The following is a 25,444-nucleotide window of genomic DNA, read 5'->3' on the forward strand; positions in this document are numbered from 1 at the left end:
CATTGCCCATAGATCTACCTTGTAGGTTGATCAATGTTGCCCATAGATCTACTTTGTAGGTAGATCAATGTTGCTCATAGATCTTACTTGAAGGTAGATCAATGTAGCTCATAGTTCCGCATTGCCAGTAGATACACCTTGTAGGTAGATCTACATTGACCATAGATCCTCATTGTCCATAGATCTGCAATGGCCACAGATGTATAAATTTTAAATATATAAGTACTGCATATCTTTACGAATTATCTAAAAGTCGACTTACTCAAAACTATTAATCTAGTTTTCAGATTTTATTGAGTCTAATTTTTCACAAATATAGAATTGGTATCCCAAATTTTTACTCCCTGTATGATTATTAATCAATTATTAAATATTTCCTCAATGATTTCCTCCATGAGACAGAATACCTAAACTTCTAATTGCCACTCGAAAATAATACACCCTGTACATAATCCTCAATCCCCACCTGTATACCTTCAAGAATTATGCAATGAAATGATAACCTATAGAGCTGACATGTCAACTATAAGAAAAGTTTTCAGTTCTCCAGAGACATCTCGGAAATGGTACACTCTGTATAAACGTTTTTCATCGCACGTATATCTTCGAAAATTATCTGAGAGAAATCTAACTTGAAATTTCAATTTTCAGATTTCATAAGTTTTCAATTTTACAGAAAAGCATAATTGGCGCTCGAAAATTGTACACCCTGTATAATATGGAAATGTAGGAATCCCTTTCATTTTAAAATTTCAAATCGGTCAATTTATCGAAAAACCTCCAATAGGCAACTTGAAAAAAAACCATATATAATCGTTATTCTTATATGTACTTTGAAAATCGGAAAAACATAATTATATGTGTATACTACGAAATCATTCACACAATAGATCAAAAAAAAAATTGATCCATTTCAATATTCCGAAGCATTCACCGCCAAATAACATAAAAATTAATAACTGGCGAAAAATAAGAAAAAAAAATTATTACCTGCTGCAAGATTTGAACTCGTAACCCATTGAGACCTCAATTTGTACGACCACAGCCCTAACTACCCGGCCACAATGCCTATGTAAAATTAGGTGCATTTGTGCGTCTTATAGGAATATTTTCAAAATAAATGGTGACAGAGATTCTATAAGTTGATGAATTTTCATGATTTTCGTTTAAAAAATCGTTAAATATAAAGGATATCTAATTAAAATATCTCTACCAACCGGCTTACTCCAGGTTGGATGCTAATATATGTCCGAAATGATATATTTACGTATGTCCTTGACAATTCACATGAAACGGAATGCTTCAAAATTTGACGAATTTCCATGAAAACCTCAACAAAACGCAATAATACCATCATAAAAGGGCGGTACATACAGTTGTAGTTTATTATTTCCTTGAATATCTCGTTAAAAACTCCTCAAATGACTCCTGAAGAGACTTCTGGCTTATCAAGTTTCCCATTGACACAAAACGATTCCGTTTGAAAATATCACCAAATATACATGGAAAAAAGGATAAAAATCGTATATTAATCATCTTTTCTTGCATCTTTCCTCTGAATTCGTCCAAATTTCAATATTTCTAGCAATGATCTAATTATGGAAAGAAATCACGGCATGAATAAATTTTGACATTTGTCGTCTTCTGTCCAAGTATTGACTTATTGCAGCTTCTAAAATTCGAAAAGCATCCATCGGGGCATATTTAGTATCGATATTTTAGTCAAATATGGAATTTCTGTAATTGAATCGATATAATTAACTGAATTGATCATTATTTCTGGTTCAATCGACAATTAGAAATATTCTAGAAACGTCAATTGCCGCGGACGTTGCTAGGCCCGTTGCTACCCAAGGACATCGTAGTATTTTCCTATTGGTCGTTCACGTCGACGTGAATCTGGAAATTCGTCCGGAAATTTCCCAAACTTTATCCGTTCATTCCCAGGTAATCCCGAAAAATCGGGAAACGGGAATATCCGCGGGAGTTAATTCGACATTTTCTCTTTCTTCCCGTACTTTTAGTTTTTCTCGTATCTCTCCCAGAGCCGAGAACACTCGACCGCAAAATCGGTCCAAAATCGTTCGATTTTCGGTGGGAGGAGCGCTTACGAGTTTAATATAGTATAGACAATAATTTCTCACTCCACATGAAAAATTAAATTTGCTTAAATATTGACATCCACTTTTAAGGAGCTGAACATGTAAATATTCTATATGAAATTCTGAATACTACTTGAAGAAGATTAAACACACTATTTAAATTGTTTTCTGAGTATTTCAATTCGTTCAAAAACAAATTCAGCCAAATAACATAGGTATTAATACCAATCAGAAAGTTGATTGGTGTTCAGAAGATACGTTGTTCTTTTACAGCTATCATAAAACTTCAAACTCATCAAAACATCATGCGAAAATTATAGTTTTTTGTTCCAAGCTATTTTTAGTCCTAAAAGTATTTCTCCATAAGCCTTGCGTACTGAAGAAATCATTGAAGGGGTCTAGACATGATTCATCTGTAATAAATTGAGTTACCTTGCTAACTAACCTGTCTTGAATTTTAGTACCTCATTTTTGTTGATTGAAAAGTGGTGATAAGATTTGTAGCATAGCAAAACTGCTAACTCTCGTAGAAAGAGAGCGTTCATCATATTATTTGATTGAGGAATATGCAACAAAAACCTTGCGATTTAGCTACAAAATGGGATGTCTTACACTGATGCAACTGTTTAGGAAATCCAAAATATTCACATAGTGGACTCATTTCATATAATAAGGTAGTTCTTATGAGGTTGTAAACTGACTCTACACACGCTACTCAATACTCTTCAGAAATACACCGCTTAGGATATATACCCAAAAGGTGCATAAGGCAGGGGCCACCATCAATAATGATTGAGAACATATCACTATCAGACAGTACTCAGCGCATAAGCTTGAATTATTTTTTACTCTACAGGCTGGTCCGAAAGTGAAATACGATACCATTTGTTATTTTTAAATGAGAATAATCAATTTTATATCATACTCATAATTTATTAACTTAAATCTACACAAACATCATCATAGGTAATTACAAATGCAGAATCTCCATGAAATTCTGATTTTGAAATACCTGTTTTACTTCTATCAAATTCGGGGAGTTTTTAGAAGTGTTATTATGCCTCAGTTCATATTTTCAAAAAACGTATTCTGTGACATATAGGGGAAAGTATTGTACCTAGGGACACTTTTTACAAATTAATTTTTAAAAATTAATTGAATGAATTTAATGAAAAATAATAAAATGTGGACGGTTGATCATACATTTGTAAAGCTTATTCGAAAATGCAATTTTTCCAACTTATATATTTATCACTTTTTCAGCACTTTTTTTGTCTATATACAAGTGTCCGGAGGTACAACCGGTTTGTTGTACCTACGGACTTGAGGAGTTGTACCTTGGGACACTAAGTGAAATACCTTTACAACCAGAATATAATATAAAAACAAAAATACTTATTTAAGAAACGAACTGCAAATGATACAAGGACTACCCTAAATTGATTTTAGCAAATGATACTGGAAAGATAAATATATTTGACAGCCGAGAGGATGAACCTGCTTTACGTGGTTGAGGAAGTTTTTGTACAATGTCGCTGATGTTAGTTGTATATTCTACTTCATCTTCAACTGTAAATGAGTAGCCAAATGTGGAGGAATATGCTTTCTTTAGATATTTTACTTGGAATTCTGTTTCGTCCACCTTTCCAGAAATTGTGGCTACAAAATATCCTGACTGTTTTTTTCCTTTTGAGTGCACCAAAATGAAATTACCTTCCTGAAGGTCATCTGGGGTAAATTGAATGGAATCAATTTCTACTTCTGACAAGGAAGCATCATCTGAATAACTGCTGTCACTCCTAATCTCAAAATCAATCTGATCTTCCTCTGACGACGTTTCTTCGATATTTAACTTCCGTTTTACTGTCTTTGTTCTTTGCATTTCCTTTTTACGCTTTTTTTCCATAGCTTTTGTCTTATCTTCCTTTATTTCATTAAGTTCAGGGGTATCGGTAAGGATGCGAGCCCTACCTTTTTTGCGCCCTCTTGAAGCATTTCCTTTGCGCGGCGGAGCTTTCGGAATGGGACAAACCTCATATGGTGAAATAATATTTGACATAACCGGAATTATTTCTTGAAAGACCGACTTAGCTTCTGGAGAGGAGGATGAGTTTAAACCAGAACCGGAAGGCTTAGGATCTATTTCGGAAGCATCACAAAACGATGGATTTGGGTCAGAAGAAAGGGTTGGTGGAGGGTTGTGTGATTGTGGATCCTCTCGATTTGTTACGTAAGATGGCAAAAAATCTTGTTCTGTAAAAATATCAGTGTTTAAGGGATAAATACCGGATACTTGAAAGCCTTTGATTATATTGTTTGGACAAAAAGCCTTCAAGTATGCCGTATTTGCCAATTCAGCTACATCGTAAATAGTAACTGGTTTCCCTGCGTTACCCGGAGAACTCATCCAATTAGTCATAGCATTATTGTAGTAAGTTTTAAAGGGCCCAAAAACAGATAAATCGAGAGGCTGTAATCGGTGGGATGTATGAGGATGAAAAGTAACTAAAATGACTCCCGATCGTTTTGCCAAATTGATGGTGGGTATGGAAATATGGCTTTCATGGTTATCTAATAATAAAATAACCTTATCCTCCAAAGTGGGTTTTACATGTGATATGAAATGTTCTAGAAATTTGAAAAATATCTCTTCATTAGACCATCCACTCTGATTTGCAGCTCCGATTGCACCAGGTGGTGCTACTTTTAACATGTGACTTTTAAAATTCACCCTTGGAAAAACAAATAAAGGCGGCACAGTATTTCCGGCAGCATTAATACAACATATCATGGTAACTAGGACACCTCTTTCTCCAGAAGTCATTCCTCCTATTTGCTTTTGTCCTTTTGGTGCTAAAATTTTGGGAGGTTTCTGCACCGTTGTAATCCCTGTCTCATCGACGTTGAAAATTTTTGATGGTTCAAAGTTTCCTTAGCCAAAGCATTTTTGTATGATTGAAAGAAAGCAGCTACTGTTTCTTTATTGAATGCAGTCGCTCTAGCCAAACTTGTACCCTCAGGTTTTCTAAGTGACAGGAATGCAGAATGTCTGCTCCTAAAACCTCTGAGCCAATTATCTCCTGCTTCTTTTTTCTCATCCCACTGAGTAGGATATTTTTTTTTATCTTGCATTGCATATTCATATGCCATTTTTTTTACGTTGGCCAAACTCAAGCCATAATGCATTCGAGCAGGTGTTTTTAAATAGTTTACCAGCTCCGTTTCCTCGGCTTCGTTGAAAACCTGCTTGACTTTGTAATTCGAATTATATACAAAATCATTTTGGCCTGATTTTCTAAATTTCAATGTGTCTTGCTAATGCAGACTTTGCAATTCCAAATTGGCTTGCGGCAGTACGGATCGAAAGATTTGAATTTATAACTTCTCGAACAGCATTCTCTACATTTACTTTTAAAGGTCCTGGCCTTCTCTTTTTTTCTTTACTTCTTGGCATGATGACTGATGAGTTCCTGAAACAAAACATCACAATAATGTTGTACCTGGGGACGGCCCCAGGTACAACAAAATATGTGTCCCTAGGTACAACAAGGAGAGTTCTTTTCTAAAAACAGTCAAACAAGTAGTTAAACATAACAAATATAATAGTTTGATTAATGGATTAGGAAGCTAACATTACGATAAATAGCACTGTGAAATCAGTAATGTTAACAATCAAATTGATTATATGTAAAACAAACGAAGTAGCCGGTAAAAATACTTACGTTAGACGTCGAAAACTTCTAAATCACTTGAAACACCTGTTGACACTTCACGGACATGCGTACAACTAAATAATATGAAGGAGAACAGTGTTGCCGATTTGTTTTGTGGATCTGAGGTTTATCTGATATTTTGCTTGGCGGTAATTTAGACTGTCCCTAGGTACAACCGTCCCTAGGTACAGCACTTTCCCCTACCTATTTTTTGCAGACAAACTGTTACCTACACCAACAATTTTAAAAGAAACAGGCAAAAAGCTAATGCAGGTACCGATAATGAATAAAAACTGATCGCTCACTCATCATAATAAATAAATAAAATGTATATACGGGAAATTACTAAAATTTTCCATTCTGATGACACTTATAGTATCTTGAAGAATAATGCTCAGACCTTAAAGTGCACTTACCATTTTTTAATTGACCTGAGAAAGCAGCAACAGCCAACGCCATACTTTCTATGGTAGTCATGTTCGGTGGTAATGGAAAGTTTTGATTTTGATGGTTGTTGTTTAGTTTGAAGGATGGTGTTAGGGATGCAGGGGTCTCGTTGTCACTATGGCTGTCTGAGGAGTCTGATTCTGAATATCGGGGACTCTGAAACAAGAATTGATCATTGCACTAATGATTCAGAATAATGTTTTTGTCAGAAATTGCTCCTCAACTCTACCTGTTTTCATCTCTTATGTTTATTATTTTATTTGTTCATCGTGTATCTGAACTTAATGTATGTTTTCTTCATTTCTTAAATATATACATTTGTTGTTCGTATAATATACAACTCATGCGAGTTGGAAAAACGGCATACCGGATGCAGAATGTTTTACTGCTTCATACGAGTTTGGAGTTTGTGAGTATTAAAATTGTAAAATGAACAGTATACCCGATCCGAATAAAGAAAAAAGTAAGGAAGCGAAACAAAGAAAGTGATTCATTGAAATTCAGTATAATGATTGGCATTGAATGGCAGATTGAATATTGAATTCAGCATCAAAATATAAGATTTCATTCTTCTATCTGAAAAAGTCATAGTCCTTTCAGGGGGTCCTATTATCATCATATTTTGATGGTTCAAGACATTATGGCATCCTTTGATAATCAAGGAGTGTTCCATTCTTTATTGTCATACTAAATCATTATGGTGAAATCGAAGTATATTGGTTCAACGTGGTCTTATGAAGAAGACTTCCCATTCCAAAGTTTCCAAGTATATCTTGACCACTTTCGCAATATGGGGTCGAGCATTGTCAGGCATCACTTTATCATGTGTCTCGTTGTATTGCAGTCGTTTGTCTTTCAATGCTCGGCTCAAACGCATTAATTGCGTTCGATAACGATCGCCTGTGATTGTTTCAGTCGGTTTTAACAACTCATAATACACTACGCCGAGCTGGTCCCACCAAGCTGAGCATGATCTTGGAACCGTGAATATTCGGTTTGGCCGAGGACGTGGAAGCATGGCCGGGATATCCCCATGATTTTCTGCGCTTGGGATTATCGTTATGAACCCATTTTTCGTCTCCAGTCACCATGCTATGTAGAAATCCCTTCTGTCTTAGCCTTGCGAGCAGCTGTCCACAAGCAAACAAACGCCGTTCAACATCTCTCGGCTTCAACATGTATGGCACCCAATTTCCTTGTTTCTGGATACCTAAGCTTATTGTATGACATCTACGATCTGTTTATTTCGACAAACACTCACCGCTACAGTCATCTAATGCAAAACGATGGAAGCAAAGTTGTACACCAATAAAAATTAACATAATTAACTATTTTTAATTCAATAAAGCATATTATAATTATTAGAACTGGGGTCGTTGTGGCTCGGTAAGACTTCTGGGAACTGCGACCATGTAGATCTTTCGTTCTCTACCCTACTCATTCATGGAAACCCAAGGAGGTCGTCAATGAATTTGAGCATATTGCTAATTCTGGCATAAATAAAGGATGTTTTTTTAGAGCTATAGAACTTTAAATTGCAATAAAACTACGATGGATTATTCGATTGACATGAATTTTATTCATCCGCAAGATAATCTTGTGGCATTACATTTTAAATATGATTTCTGGCATATGACCCCCACGGCTGGCTCGGATGTAGACCAATCTGGACGTCCAATTTTCGATGACTTTTTCCAACATTTGTGGCCGTATATCGGCAATAACACGGCGAATGTTGTCTTCCAAATGGTCAAAGGTTTGTGGCTTATCCGCATAGACCAATGACTTTACATAGCCCCACAGAAAGTTGTCTAGCGGTGTTAAATCACAAAATCTTGGAGGCCAATTCACAGGTCCAAAACGTGAAATTAGGCGGTCACCAAACGTGTCTTTCAATAAATCGATTGTGGCACGAGCTGTGTGACATGTTGCGCCGTCTTGTTGGAACCACAGCTCCTGGACATCATGGTTGTTCAATTCAGGAATGAAAAAGTTAGTAATCATGGCTCTATACCGATCACCAATGACTGTAACGTTCTAGCCATCATCGTTTTTGAAGAAGTACGGGCCAATGATTCCACCAGCCCATAAAAAGCACCAAACAGTCAGTTTTTCTGGATGTAACGGTGTTTCGACATACACTTGAGGATTAGCTTCACTCAAAATGCGGCAGTTTTGTTTGTTGACGTAGCCATTCAACCAGAAGTGCGCTTCATTGCTAAACAAAATAAAATGAACGTAGTGCGCGATACGTATTCCGCACAGAACCATTATTTTCGAAATAAAATTTCACTATTTGCAAGCGTTGTTCAGGCGTGAGTCTATTCATGATGAATTGCCAAACCAAACTGAAAATAAATCACTTGCCAGCTGTTAAATCGGTCGCCATCTTGAACAGTAATGCCAACTCAAAGTTATATACCTCGAAAAAAAATACCCGTTACAAGCTTTTCAACGAAATCTCATACTTCTTCAGATATTCACAATGTAATCTTGGAGAATATTCATTCATTTTTCTCCATCTGTCCCCATAAGCTTCTGCAGTGTTCAAGGATGATTTATTCAACACAAAACTACATATCCTAAGCATGGTCGATCGGGCTTATACCTGGTGATAGCAGGCCAGTCCAAACGTGGTATTCCTTCACTCTCGAGATATATTTCTACAGCTTCAGCGCGGAGAGATCGAGCATTGTCGTCCATAAACAAAAAAAAATCAGGATGCGCTCCTTTCCATGGCCTTACAAAGGAGTTTACCCGAGACGTAATTAATTCTGTACCCCCACCGGTTATACATAGCTAGAACAAAGCAATCCACCTGGAGGCTTTTTCTATATTCATATTCGGCGGCTATCGTCGGTTATACGGGACAACAGACAATTTGGAGTCAGCGAGTTTTCCTGGTTAATTTTTGAGTGGAATCCGATTCCCTCAGATTTTGTCTATCAAATCTTTTTTTATTAATATGCATATAGTAAGCATTTTCATTAATAGCATCTTGCATCAACAACTCAATTTGGCGGAATAAACACATTTCAACAGAAACAAAATCCAGAAGGCAATAATAAGACTAATAATGATTTACACCGCTGAAACTCGACCAGATACATCAAAGACTAGACGAATACTGATGAGGATACTCAGAAAAATTGCTGGACAAACATAGTTGGCCAGAGAACGAAGCGAAACATCAGTGAAATATGCAAGATAAAGGATATTAACAACTGGATACTGGATAGGAAGGTCGAATGGAATCAACATAATAATCAAATGGGCACACACGAATTGTGCAAATTGCTCACGTCAAATCACCTCTGGATCGCAGAAGTGTCGGACGATCGAGGAAGAGATGGAGTGACAACTTTTGACCAGATTAGGCATGGTAACGAAGTTTATTATGAGACATCTCATGAGCCTACGTTCAGATCATTCAAAATGAGCCTCAAAAGATACTTAAAAAGTCCATCAACCAATTAACTTCAAGCTTTAGATTCAGTCTTGGTCATAGATGTGTTCAATTGTGTATCTTTCAGAAGTTGCCTTTTTTGGGGACTATCAAATAAACTTGCTTAACAGGGTTAACTGACAACCCTGACAAACAATTCTCCATCGAGCAAACCAAGATTCAAGTCGGTAGATGGCTTCTTTTAGGAACTTTGTTGTCATTTTGGGACACCAAGAACTGGCAAGAATGGCGGTGTCGTCAGCGTACAGTGCCATGGAGGTTTTCTCCGTTTTTGGCATGTTGGATAAATATCTTGTAAACAATAACGGAGATAGCAGAGATCCTTGCGGAACTCCGGCTGAAAGAGACCTCTCTGAAGACAACTCTGGCTATAAACTTGCGAGAATGCAGATAAGAGGCTAAAATTTGGACCATGGAGAGTGGAAAATCGGCCGCAAGCAGTTTGTATAGCAGTCCTTTGTGCCATACTTTATCAAACGCTTTGGTCACATCCAAGAACACAGCCCCTGTTACTTGTTTGAGGTTATATCCATCCGTGATTTGTTCCACTACTCGGAGCACTTGTTGCACAGTGGATTGTTGGCTTTGAAAACCAACTGCAGGACCTTCTTTTCTTCTGTTGTTGAATCATGACATCTCTTGAAAGCTAGTTTCTGTTAATCCAGTGTTCATATTTAACTCCGCCTTAAAGGCATAAAAAAAGAATACTTGTATTTCCACTTGGCTGTCCAAGGAGGAAGTTTACCATTTTTAAATCAACACAAATTTCCCATCGATGTCCTTCGTATTTGAAATTTTTTTAGCGTTATTTAGAAGGATACATTTTGAGCTGCCAATTAAAAAGCGTCAGTCGTCCGGAGTGTATTCTATCTAACACATTTTTACAGTTACAGAAGCCATCAGTTCCTTATCGCTCCAGTATACCAGGTGATTTTTTTTGAGTTGTGTCAGTCAAAAATCCCGAAAAGGGAACATCTTACGGAAAAATGTTACAGATTTCGTATTCTACGACAAAAAATACAATATTTTTGTTCAATTTCTCATGAATTCGATGAGTGACAGATGGCTATGTATTCTGACGTTTCCAACTGAACTGTTTATTTTCAGTACATATACTGTCATTGATCATTTGGAAATGGCGAAATTAATTGCTTTTGGTTCAAAATACTTCCCATTTTAATAAGAATGTATCAATTGAAGGAATATTATTTGGAATCTAGTAGAAATCTTCGTCAAGCCGTCTATCTTTATGCGCAGAACGTATTCCATTATTTCAACGAATAGTTGCACAATATATGCACAATAAAATTTCATATAAATGATTAATGGAACGGATACATTTAGGACTTTTAGACGGTAAATTCAATCTCAATTACAGAGCCATCTATGACGTTACGAAACTTTTGAATTTCTTCCGCAGAAATCGAATCTGCAATAAAAACAGAGGTTATCATTTGAAATTTGAAAGGTGACCCTAGTACCCCCCAAAAAGGGAAATAAAACGGTTCTGGCATACGTGGACTTCCCCCTAAAAACCAATTGAATAATCGATGAAAATAATTAAGAAAAACGATCACTTCGATCCAGAACGAATTTGAAATCTTAATTATTTCCAGCCTTAGTTATTACACAAATATTTCTTAACGCCTAGATAAATTTGAATCAAGGTCCGCCATTGAACGAACTTGACAATTAGTAGATAAACACTTTTCTAATTACTCGAATCTAATTTCAGTACTCGTAATTGATACCGACGACGATTTCAGTATGATAAACATCCAAATCTCAATAATTTGAGGCATTTAGAAGAATCCATTCAAGGCCAGCTCTAATCACATTCGCAGGTCATTTATATGGTAATGAGAGATTACAATCATTCGACTTGATTCAACGATTTATTTGAGAGGCGGTGATGAAAAGTGTGAATAGGTTTCAATGAAGAAGGTTGAATAGGACATGGATTTATCAGAAAATGAGGCGGATTTATCGTTCTGGTTTCGAGGTGAACACGTCACTGGCCATTATTTAATTCAGTTCGATAAATAAATTGACGATTTCCAGCTCTGAAATATTCTATGCCTTTTATGTCACGAACATTCCTCGTACAATGGTGTGAAAATTGACAATGTGGAATAAACTGACGATTCCCGGTAAGTTACATAAACTACTCCACCGCAGTAAGGGAAACTGTATTGAACTGATTTCAATACATAACATGTGAACACTTCGTGGTGGAAAAAAGCGTTTTCTTTAATGGGTAAGAATAACAGGGTCTTTTTAGTTTGGGTTTCCGACCACTCCGGAATCATAGGGAATGAGGAGGCCAACACACTTGCCAGAAAAGGAGCACAAACTCCTTTCATCGGCCCGGAGGCCGGAATCTTTCTGTAGTGTAGACAAATGCACCTAAAGGGTGTTTTTTTTAGAGCTATAGAACTTTAAATTGCAATAAAACAACGATGGATTATTCGATTGACATGAATTTTATTTATCCGCAAGATAATCTTGTGGCATTACATTTTAAATATGATTTCTGGCATATGACTGCCACGGCTGGCTCGGATGTAGTCCAATCTGGACGTCCAATTCTCGATTACTTTTTCCAACATTTGTGGCCGTATATCGGCAATAACACGGCGAATGTTGTCTTCCAAATGGTCAAGGGTTTGTGGCTTATCCGCATATACCAATGACTTTACATAGCCCCACAGAAAGTAGCCTAGCGGTGTTAAATTACAAGATCTTGGAGGCCAATTCACAGGTCCAAAACGTGAAATTAGGCGGTCACCAAACCTGTCTTTCAATAAATCGATTGTGGCACGAGCTGTGTGACATGTTGCGCCGTCTTGTTGGAACCACAGCTCTTGGACATTATGGTTGTTCAATTCAGGAATGAAAAAGTTAGTAATCATGGCTCTATACCGATCACCATTGGCTGTAACGTTCTGGCCATCATCGTTTTTGAAGAAGTACGGACCAATGATTCCATCAGCCCATAAAGCGCACCAAACAGTCAGTTTTTCTGGATGTAACGGTGTTTTGACATACACTTGAGGATTAGCTTCACTCCAAATGCGGCAGTTTTGTTTGTTGACGTAGTCATTCAACCAGAAGTGCGATTCATTGCTAAAGAAAATAAAATGGACGTAGTGCGCGATACGTATTCAGCACAGAACCATTATTTTCGAAATAAAATTGCGCTATTTGCAAGCGTTGTTCAGGCTTGAGTCTATTCATGATGAATTGCCAAACCAAAGTGAGAACAAATCACTTGACAGCTGTTAAATCGGTCGGGGTCTTGAACAGTAATGCCAACTTAAAGTTATACACCTCGAAAAAAAAACACCCTATACAAGAAAGAGTTTCAGGTAACCGAAAGAGAAAAACACTGGCGGAATCTTCCTGGTCTGGATCACTGCAAAAAGTTTCTTCGAAATTTTGACTATACAAGATCCAAGAAGCATCTGGATCTTAGTAAGAATATGCTACACCTCCTCACTGGATTCTTCACAGGGCATTGCCGCCTTAGGAAACACCTCATGAGAATGGGTCTAACAGAAAATGGACACGAAACTTTTAAAAGTGAGGAATTAGCCTCCTTGAAGCCATCCCAGATATTGGAGCTCATCAGAACTCTGGAACTGGAAGGAGAGCTGACAACGTCCAAACATTTTATTGAAATAATAATTTGATTCGACATTCTAAATGAAAGTGTATTTTATTTACTTTTGGAACCACCAATTTGAATAACATTTCTTAATGAGATATATAATATTATATTGATCCAATGTTAAGAAATTGGATAGTACTGACTGAGTAGTTTAATAACGTATTGAGATAAGCTATTTCATGAATCGCCAATTAAAGCTAAGTTTGAATAATATATAACCTACAAAAAAGGAGAATTAATGGGGTTTATATCCCAACCCTTTCTCAGTATGCTAATCAATGACTCTTTGTTTAATTTCCAGTATCAATTAGTGGAACTTCCAATCAATACCACATTATTTGTTGATTATATTTTTATTCCGGATCATAGAAGCAATTCATCGATAAAAGAGTTGATGTAAACAAACACTTCCTGTCTTTCGACAAGTAAACATCTAAAAACCGAAAAATGTAGAAATCATTTTTGAACTTTTGAATGAACATTATTATTCGCCACATCAGACCATTGACCTAAGACATGAATGTCATCTTGCTCAAGGACGCATATTTTCTCTTTTCAATGGTGTAATTCATGAACACGAAACATATTTATATGGAAAAGGAATGAAAATTTCGAAGATTTTCGGTGAATTGCATTGAAAAAATAACTATGGTGAAAGTAGGACACAATAACAAAGCCTATACAGAAAAGAAGTTGTCATTCGATCCCGAATTGACTTTGAGCTTCTTTATGAGAGGTTTCACAGCTGTCTATCATTTATGTACAACTCAATGAAGTCACTCACAAGTATTCAATTCTGGTTTAATTTTTGATGTGCATATGATGATAATTATAGGAATTCAAAAGTTCAAGATACTTGATAAACTATTCCAACAGCTGCAACATTGCAACAAAGGATGAGGGAAAGTGATGAAAAAGGAGGTAATATTTATATGTATGAACTTGAATTTTTTTTACCTTCTCGATACCAGTGCTATATTCTTCTCTAGGTTTTTTGATACAGGGCGTTCCTGAATTGAGGTACAAAGAAAAATGGGAGACAAAAGTTCTATAAAATCGCAAACTCTTTGTTTTCGAGATACAGGGCATTTTTTGTGACGATTATACCGGTAAATCGAATCATTACATTATTAATCTTTGCTACATATTGGGTAAATAAATAAAAAAATTTAGAATTAATTTATTCATCACAGATGACTAACTGACTCTTCATAATAATGGATTTTCATGAGGATTACTAGAGAATTGTTTGAAATTTTTCATTCGAAATCGGTAGCAGCTACGACAAAACTACAAAAAAACCAAAGTATAGTACTGGAACAATGCCTCTTCTCAAATTTTTCTGAACTACCCGTGGTACACAAAAAAAAAAAATTCTGAAGAAGCAGGTAATGATCCAGAAAAAAAATCACCATGTAGATTTGCATTCATTTGTTTACAAAAATTTAAATGTAACCTCATCATTTTAGGAATTTTGATATATTGATTTTGAGAGAAATAACAGCATTTTGAATGGTTTCAATACAACGAAAAAAAATGTTTATTGTATTGAAAAATGGCAATCATCAACTTGATTTCATTGATACAATGAACTCTTTCATCAATATAATGAACTTTCATTCTTTATCGCATACCCTTTCATTCTTTGATATTATGTATCGTTGTTTCGATGATATATTCAAAACAATCAATCGGATAAAAAACTCAACATTCTAATAATGAACATTCAAAACAATTTCAATGAACAGTTCTACAAAGATACAAAAAACGATCAATCGGATAATGAACCCAACATTGTAATAATGAACATTTCATTGAGTTGATGGGAGTTGTTCCTTGATTCAATGAAAACAATTTATCAATAATATGATGAACAAGGTTTCATTGTATTAATGTTACTTTTCATTGGTTGAAAAATTAACTGAATTTATCATATGTATGGTTCAATGTATCAAATGAAACTTTGCGATTCAAAACATTAATTTATTGTTCAACAACAGTACCACATTAAGAAAAGCTGTAATCTCTCCCTAAATTGAGATATCCAAATAAATAAAAAAAAGAAATATTTAGTATAGATGAGGCAATTGTATTGTTTTCAATAGCCGAGTGCTAAATAAAGTTTATTATTATTATTATTGAAATTTGAATCTTCGTAGAAATTTTCATGTGTCAACTATTCACTCCACAGGTTTCCTGAATAAAACTTCATTTTTAATTTATTTTGTTCATCCCTGTATATAATAAAAAAAGAATAAACAAAGATGTCAAATGAACAGTGAAGTAGCCCAGAAATTAAGCTACAATTCAAAAAAAATAATTGACAAAATCGGCTGAAGGGTTCAAGAGAAAATTAACTACAAACTTATTTGTACTTTGTTCTTCTCCAAATAGAGACGAATGACAATGGTATAGGTATCCAGTATAAAGAACGGTAAAGCATATTATACCAATACAAGACGCGAAAAAATAATCGCTAACTGAAATGACCAATAAGTTCACCGAAAATGGTCAAAACCTTCCAAAGAACTCCTTGGCAATCTAACAAGATTGATTAAAGAACTCTAGACAGCATCGAATGCAATTCTCAGGTAGAGGTTCGATATTTTAGAATCTGTGTCACTATACGTTTGGTAATGAAGTTCAGTGGAACAAACTAAAACCCAACAGCAGTTAGCGGTTTCTGCGGAGTGTAAGGTTAACGTGTGGGCTTTGGTTTTATTGAGAAAATGACTTGAATGAATGGACTTCTAAGTGTACGTACTCCACGTCTCGGTTTTGCGTATAACGGTGTTCGGTTTATTATATATTTCTTGTCCCAGTCATATGAGGTTATTAGTGATTCTCTTCGCTGGTTATTGGTACTAGTATCTACCAAGCGTTGCAACCAAATCGGGTATAAAGTTGGGAAATTTGTACGGTGTAAAATGATTCTTCGAAACAATTTCAAGCATTTTTAAGGAAATGAATTGCTATTAATTCAATCGATTTTCATCTGAAGATATTAAAATCTAGGTATAACCATTATAAGTTTGGAAGTGAATATGGATAGATTTTCTCATTAGTATGAATAAGCTTGAAATGAATTATGTTAATTATGAGGATATTCATATGTAAGGCTTAGTTCAACCTTTTTTGAGCTCTATATCATTTCGTTACGACATATGTTTCGAATTTTGATCTAGGAATTGCACCAACTGATTGAGTACGGAGTTTTTCGGGTTCATAGGCCACAAATTATTATATGAAAGTTATGGTAAAGACTCCCTAACCAACATGATATTAGATATTTATAAGTCTCCACTAACTTTTCTTTCTGAAAATGACTCTTTTAAAGACTCTTAGGATTATAGTGTGGCGAATAACAGGCCAATTGAAAAGTCCCCGGTCTACCATAGTAAAACACATTTTTTTTGGCAAAATTCGATTTTATTATTCAACATAGTTGCCTTCGAAGGCGATGCAACGATTATAACGATCTTCCAACTTTTCGATACCATTTTTGTGGTACGATTCGTCTTTCGCTTCAAAATAGGCCTCAGTTTCATTGGCGCTAAACACTGCTCAGAATCATTAACACGTTGTTGCTTTTGATCGATTGTGAGCTCGCGCGGCACCCATTTTGCACACACCTTTCTCATGTACAAATATTCGTGAATGATATGATGTACACGTTCATAAAATATCTACATAATGTCTGTTACCTCGATAAACTTCACTTTACAGTCATTCAAAATTATTTTGTGTACTTTTTGAACTGGGTTTTCGCCAACACTACGGGTTGCAGCAGCAATGTTCTCTCTTGTTCTGGAGCTACGCACACGGGTTGGAATCTTCACATCACTAACTGGTTGTAACAGCTCAAATTTTTCCAACAGTTTCACTATTGGTGGCCGAGAAGATGCTTCAAGCCAACCCAAAATTGCGTTAGTTCTTCGAACGGTGACTGCTAAATTTTCAATATTTTTGTGGCAAATTTTAGGAATTTCGTTGCCGTTGTTGAAGCATGTATCTTTTCGTTTTCAGTAATGGAGTAGTTTCCACATGTCAAACTTCAAAAGATGATAGTTGCCCTCTTATTAGAAAAGTCTTCCTATAAAACAACAATTCAAGCAAAATATCGGGGAAAAATTAACTAATGTCAAAGACAACAGATACGACGAAGTTAGAAATTTGCATATTTATAACAATTCCAAATTTAATGGAAGATTTCATGTTAATAATTATTTTATTTATGTGAAAAAATCACTCAAAACTAGATAGTGACAAAAATGACGTCCTCAAAAAGATGTGTTTTTATGGGTTAGGATGTTCACGACATTTGTTCATATAAAGTTTTTTTTTAATGGATGGAAAAACCGCTCTCTTGTTCATCAGAAAATAGGTGATATGTGATCTGGAACTGTGTTTTAGATTAAATATCAATTATATTATATTAACCCTCAGGTAAACTCATGATTTGGTTGACACTTCTTAATTCAATTGTTTTCCTATTTCTCTAAAATAGGACTTTATTCATTTCCTAATAGCTCATACCAACTGCAAGTAATTTTATGTCAGTAGATGTTTATCTTATAGTTATATATGTCATCATTATAAAATTTAAATTGGTCATACCTACTTGATAAGAGTCATTTATTATTCAAAACACCGAGAAAAAAACAAATATTCCTCGAATTATATATAGCTTTCAAAATACTTCTTGACCTTTTAACGACAGAAGATTTAATACTAGGTATATCAAGTGAAAATATAATTACATAAACCACAAAATTCAAGCAAAATAATATACGTTTAGCTGGACGAAATAATTATAACTTTACGACCATATTTATGTCAAGTGTACAACAAGATTTGAAGTATACAATTATATGATATTTCGGTGTAGCTAAGTAAGTACCGCTTTGCATGAAATGCCATCTGTTGACCGGAAGCAACAAGGTTGAAAGCAGATAAAAGATAAGCATAAGGTGTTTGCGAATTCCCTTCAATATTTTTTTGAAAATCCTTAGAAGAAAATATCTTGTGATGAAATCGTCAACCTAAGAGATTAGTCGTGAGGTGAACTGCCTCTAACCACTAAATTTCATCTCGCTAAACAAGAATCTTGTATACGAAAACTCCCGTTTTCAATGAAACAAGTTTTTATCGATACGCCTGTTGCAGCTTCATTTTAGTACGGTTTCATCAATTCCCTCGATCTTGATCTCCCTAATTGGAACAGCTTAATTGAACTCTAGCATGATTAAAACCAGGAAAATATTCCGAACCGCTGATGTTTTTCACACACAACAGCCATCTCAAGTTCGCCCAATTTGCATTAAATAGTTAATAATGCTGCCAGTCACTACGAATAGGATTTCTAACACAGTGTATTACTGTAAATTGTAAATTGATAAGTATCTGTTTCTGTTCTAATTACTCTATAGCGGGCATGGCAGCCAAGAAACAAGAGACCTTGCCCACCATTGCGATTTTGCAACCACCGTTCGGCTCTAATTGCTCTTGTAATTGGTTCGTACTCTAAAACTATGAAATTCGTAATTTTATGATCGTTTGCACATACAGTCATTAATCTCTAATGCTCTGTGGCTGTTAATTTGCGACGCTTTTAAAACGCGTTAGCTTCATACCTTTGTGCGTACATCGATAATGGCTGGTCAGGGTTTCGACACCGATAAATAAATGAAATTGAACAAAATTGATTTGCACAAATTTCAATATTACCAACAATTCTTCAGGTGAAGGACAAGGCAGGAGTCTAATGAAAAAATTGTCACCGGTTACTTTTTCTTAATTTTATGTATTTTGTAGAATATGACCTCCGGAACAAGAACGTCCAACTCAATCCTATGACTAGTTGTCGAGATCCAAGTTGGAAAATGGCATTTCTTCTAGGAAAATATTTCGAATGAAACACTTTTGTGCGATAAATTTTGCTTACCCATAAGTATTGATTTTAGTATGTATTTCAATAAAAAATTATTTTCAGATATATGGGGTGACATTATTCAAAACATTATTCAAAATGAAATTCGTTCAGTTCATAATTTACCCTGTAATTGAAAAAATTGTTCGTTGAATTTTCCAATTTGTTGTTAGTACCTACTCTTAGTTCGAGTTTACTATTATAATGTGTAGCATGCTACATTACAAATTTAATAAATTCAAAAGAACGAGAAAGTTTATGAAAAATCTGGGCGTACGCCAATGCGTATCTTCGTGCATGTACCTGATACAGTGAAACTGTCATTTCATTACTTTTCCTGGTTTCTTTGAATGAATATCTATTTTTATCGCAGCGGAATTTATATAATTGTGTTCCTCTATTATATTCGTGAAACCCTCAAAAAAGGTTTTTTTTTTGTGTTTTTTCTTCACTAAATTCCTAATTGGTGTTCCTGATAAGCGCTGAAAGTTTGAGTATTACATTGAGAGTCCTTTGTCAAAAGACAGCCCAACATCATTGTTGATTGTCAGCTAACAAGCAGCAGTATTTCAATTTCCTTGAAATTGAAGAACTGTCACATTTAAGTTCTTATTAACTTCGGTGGAGGAAGATTGGCTCAGTATAGAGACTTATCTCCTCAGGGAAGTAATTAGTGAATTTGAAAAATTACATTCTTTATTTTTGTACATTTATAAATTTCGGGTTAACTTATATGTATTCTATTTTGTAAAATATTGTATGCCTATTTTTCTGGTACCAGATATTTTAAAGATTCAGATTGTGAAATTCTTGTGTAAATATAAGAGGTGTTTGATCGACCTGGGTTTTTGTTCCTTCCATTTAGTGAATTCAGAGATCAGAACCACGACTCAAAACAAACGACTGTTCTCTGGCATTTTGAGTTGTAACAAAAAGGTTACAAATGTAAAACAGTATTGGCTTTGCTATGACCAGTTTTTGAGATACACAGGGTAATATACACAGGGATGATCGTTATTACAAAGTTGTCAAAAAATTGTATACAATGAAAATTTCATACAGAGTAACGGTAGGAGATATGTTGGAGTTTATTCATTGTTATTTGGCCTTTCTACAATGAAAGACATTATACAGGGCGAATCAAATTCGATGCCTACTAGTTTTTTCTTTCTAGCCGTTTTTCAATCTAAAGTCAAGTCAAATATTTATTTATATCAAGTACTTGAATCGTTTCAAGCTACTTGGTTTTTAGCAGTTTCATTGTGTAGTGTCTAATAAATAAAAAAAAACGTTGAAATGAGGAGGAACCTTGCAAAAAACACTTTTATTTAGTAAACTTATTGTATAAAGAAACCGAAAATATCTTTTGAACTTTTTTGAAATAGAAATATAAACTAAATCCCTATAAATCGTAACAAAATAAAAAATAATAAAAAAACAAAGTTTCTTGATATTGAGGAACTTCGATTTCATAATTTTCCATCCAGGATCTAAGACACATGGGGCATCTTATATATTTGTCGCCTAACTTATTGCTAGCTTTTGTAATTGTAAGAGCAGCTCTGGAAAATTGTCTTTCAACAGGAGCCGAAGATGCTGGCTTTGAAAAAAAATCCTTGGCCATTTTGGCCAGGTTTGGAAATATATTTATGAAAGTACCAAAATCTACCAATAGATTTCATAGAAATGTGAGAAAACCACTAATAAAGTCACACTGGCGAATGCTTCAGACTCTCGGCGCTCGAGGAATCCCTTTATTTAGTCTAAGCGCGCACTAGATCGCAGAAATATATACCGTGCGACGCGTGCATATCAAGCAGCTTGATATCAAGTCAAACAATAAATATCTAAAATCAAGTCAAGTCAAGCTCAAGTATGTAATTTTCACGAGCTTGATTTTCAAGTGAAGTAGTTGGTTAAAATATCAAGCTACTTGGCGTGATGAATCCTTTTGCCTAATTCCCAAGATCAACGAGAAATCGCAAAATTATCAATTTTTCTTGAACGACGCAAACGGTTTCGATTCTTCGCATCACTATTTTGTCCCAACAGCTCGAATTTTTACACCAGTATCACTATTGACAGTCGAGAAGATGCTTCATGACGACCCAAAAGTGTTTTAGTTCTGCGAACTGTGTCTGCAAAATTTTCGCCATTTTTGTAATGAATTTTAACAATTTTAATGCATAGTTAAAGCGTTTATCGTTTCATTTTTAGTAATGACGTAGTTTATACTTGTCGAATTTCAATTGCGTTGAATATTTTTCATTTCTGTAAAAACAATCTTGTGGCAACTTTTTAAGTGGAATTTTTTGACGTTAATTGAATTTTATGCTAATTGATATTTCATGAGATATCGCTATGAATTTTTTTTTTCAAATAGGACACCCCGTATAATTACACTCATTTCGATAGAGATGAAAATTACCTCTTGGGTTTCATTCAAAAGTATCCAATTTGGCCAACCCTGTATATATGTGGTCTCCAAACATGCAATTGGAGCATATTCGAACTATGCGTTTAAAAGTGTCAGTGCCTTCCTAATTTTCAATTGATTTTTCTGAAAATACCAGAGGCGGGTTTAATATTTTTCCTCGAACGATTCCAAACGTATACCATTGAAAATAATTAGTCAGAAAGGGACGAATAGGGCCGTTTATTGCTAAAGTTCGAATCGTAGGAACATTCCTGATCCAAGCCAAGTACCCGTCACTGCATACATAATCCACAAATAGGAAATACCAAACGTGTACCAACTTCCTACGAAGAATTGCCCGCATGAATTCTTTCGTGAAAATTGTCCCCCGGCATGCCGTTCGCGTCGTTTGTGGATGAGGCAGTTAGCTAAAATACGTTGCTGACCTTTAAGCTTTCCGTTGTGTAATACGCCTTCTACCTTCTACCCCCATTCCCCAATTGCGTGGCGTTCCCCTTTTCTATAAATAATCAACGCAGATGGTCTTGAAAGCTCCGTTGATTTTCTCAGTTTTTTTTTCACAAACAGTGGATGGACGATGGAGACGATGTTTCTCCAGTCGACCCAATTGCCCAATTGGTTTATAATTTTTCCCTATTTCAGTATCGTAATGAGTTGATTACAGTACTTAAAACAGTGATGTAATGAACTGATTACAGCATTGTTTTCAGTTATATTTTTCGTTTTGTGGTTGTCAACACTGACTTCCGATCCTATCAAATTTCAACACACGTCAATTGTCAATATAAAAAAATGATTCGCAACATTATTTGCAATTTCTCTTAATTCTGGTGGTTTTAAATCGATTTCGTCGGACATAATTCACGAATTTAATGCGTAATGATAAATTATTCCAAAATCCGAAACGTACGATTCAAATTCATATTCCGTAATTTGTCAATTTTCGTAACAGTCACACCAACTGTCAAAATACAATACAGAAGTCACTAGGATTCATATATGGAATTCGAAAGTTTGAACATATAAGTCATAAATTGGTGGATGTCAGGTGTTTGAACATGCGTAACAGATTTCTGGTGGGAGCTTTAGTCTGTTACCACCGTATTCTATTGTCTAAGAAACCAACGTATCTGTATCGAAAGATTACATTCAAGTCTGATGTACACAATCTTAACACACGTAGTAGAGGACTTATATCCCCTCCTCCTCATAGGCTATCACTATTTGAAAGATCTTTTAGTTTTTCCATTTATAGATTTTATAACAGATATATTTGTAGTTCATTTGTAAATGTGTATCATCTTTCAGAGCTAAAATCAGGGATGTAGTTTATAGGGATCAGTGCGGGCTCAGTAATCAGTAATTCTCTTTTTTTTTTGTCATATGACTCACTTATAATTAAACTTTGAAACCAGAAAACTATTGAAATTTTTTCTTTGTTACATAATTTTTTTTCTCTTTTTCGATCATTATTGTCTCGAGATGTATAAGGCTTTTTTTCATGTATTTTTCATCAGGATTTGAGTGGAAGAGCAGGGGTGTATGGCTTCATCACCATCTGAACTCCGCCCTGTGATTGATTTTTTCTTATGTTTTTTTTTGGAATTTAAATATTTTTTTATTCTCTTCAATAAAGACATTATTATTATTATTATAATCTGAATTTTTCATTAAATTTCGATAGTTTTTCATAAGACATGACTGAAATAGAGAGAATATCGTTTAATACTCGTTGCAGAAAGCAATTCCAACACTCATGCGTTCAAAAACTCGCTCCTTCGTCGCTAGTTTTCGAATTTCACATCCTTGTTGGAATGGGAACCCATTCTGCAACTTGTTTTAGAATGTACTATTATGAACCCTTTCATGACTGAATGATTTATCGTAACAGATTTAGTTTATAATTTCCTATTCAGGGATTTCGGAATAATTCCAAAAAAACGAGGAATTCACTGACGTTATGTCATGAGATATCGGCGCTCTTTAATTAGTACGCCAATTGAACCCTCGGAGACCACATACGCGTTTGGCGCAAGACTGCACGAGGACTCAAAAAATTCTGACTTTCCTTATTTATTTTTTTTGGTATTGTTTTGGATTTTCTATGGTTGAAATCAACACAAAATTAAGCGGCGAAATTTTCGAATTTTTTCTCGACACGGTATCATAAGGCTCCATCAAAGCTATATTCTGAAATTATTTGGAAATACACAGGGTATACCAAAAAAGTATATGTTTTTTTTTTATGAAACATTCTGTTTTTTATTGAATTTTCAGATTGCATGGACTAAATGAAACCAAATTTGTTCGGAGCTTATATGCTAAAACGTGTCTTGAATATTTCGATTTTTCATAAATTGATGATTCCTAATACGGAATGAATGAATTTATGTAAATGAGATTTTGAAAGCCATTACTAGAAGAACGGAGGTAAGTACAGAATTGTTGATAATAACTGAGAACTCTACTGGGTATTCAAATTGAAACAATTCATTGATACCCTATTCAAACGTTAATATCGGACTCTTTCCAAATATCACACCTTACATTCTATATATTTTTTATTTTCGTAGAGAATTTTTCGGGTATAAAAGAATTTGCTTTCAAATGAAAAAGAATGAGCACAGGGTGCACCGCTTAAATTACCCGACTCACTCCGTTTGGCGGGTAAACATAAGCTCGCCATGAAAAGCTTGATATTAACGTTTGGATAAGGCATTAATGAATCGTCTCATTTTGAACACCCACTAGAGTTCTCAATGATTATCATGAAGTCAATCACTTTCATATTCTCATTTTACCGAATTAATTGATTTCGAAGTAATTAGGTTTTTTCCCTTTTTACCCTTCAGTTTCTGAAAAATCAAGTATACATAATATAGAACTTAGAACAAACTTAGTATCATTCATTCCACGCAATTCAATGAGAAACAGGTTTCTCAATAAGAAACAAAATTTATATTTACACTTTTCTGGTAAACCTATGTATTTCTAAACAATGTAGCTGCAATGGTGCCTAATGATACGTATCAAAAAAAAAGAAAATTTCATACCTTAACCGTAATACATCATCTCGTCAATGGTGGAGTACCCTATAATGTATGGATAATCCGAACAGAAAGTTGGCAGGACCCGTTAGGTTTATCGAATCATTCGGATTATAGGAATCATATTGAATGATATCTATAATCCGAACGTCGTTCGGATTATATATCATCTCTAAAGCGTGCAAACTCATTTTCATAAAAAGAATGCTTTACTTCATATGAAAAATTGTATTTGCTCCCATCAATGACATGAATTGAATAATATAATCGCCTCTTCTGAATAGCTTCGTCTTCGTTGTCAGAGCTTTCATTTTCCTCGGTGACATCAGCAATGATCTCATCATCTTCCTAAAACTCTGTGTCTTAATTTTCTTCGTCATCACCTCGTGTCCATTTTTTATTTTCTGTTTCTTCTATCATAGTATGATTTACTTTTTTCACTAATTCTACTGAATCAAAACCTTGATCTAGTCCTTTTCCTGAAACTCTCAAAGGAATCAAATCTTCTGTATTTCATTCTTTCCTTCGGATTACAGAGTTCAAGCTGTTCGGATTATTCATATGATTTTACTAATTGGGCAGTTCGGATTACAGGGTACTTCGGATTATCCGGGGTTCGGATTATCCATACAT

The 25,444-nt window shown here is 35.0% G+C and overlaps 1 protein-coding gene across 4 annotated transcripts in view; it reads right to left on the minus strand.

Moving 5' to 3' along the window:
- Positions 1 to 25,444, minus strand: part of LOC123681126 (mushroom body large-type Kenyon cell-specific protein 1) — a 143,103-nt gene that overhangs the window by 30,430 nt on the left and 87,229 nt on the right. For all 4 annotated transcript variants that reach the window (XM_045619342.1, XM_045619341.1, XM_045619344.1 and 1 more), the window contains one exon: positions 6,232 to 6,418. In XM_045619342.1, coding sequence (XP_045475298.1) covers positions 6,232 to 6,418 — 187 coding nt within the window. The remainder of the gene's footprint in view (positions 1 to 6,231; positions 6,419 to 25,444) is intronic.

The sequence above is a fragment of the Harmonia axyridis genome, chromosome 5, assembly GCF_914767665.1.
Source record: "Harmonia axyridis chromosome 5, icHarAxyr1.1, whole genome shotgun sequence".
NCBI lineage: Eukaryota > Metazoa > Arthropoda > Insecta > Coleoptera > Coccinellidae > Harmonia > Harmonia axyridis.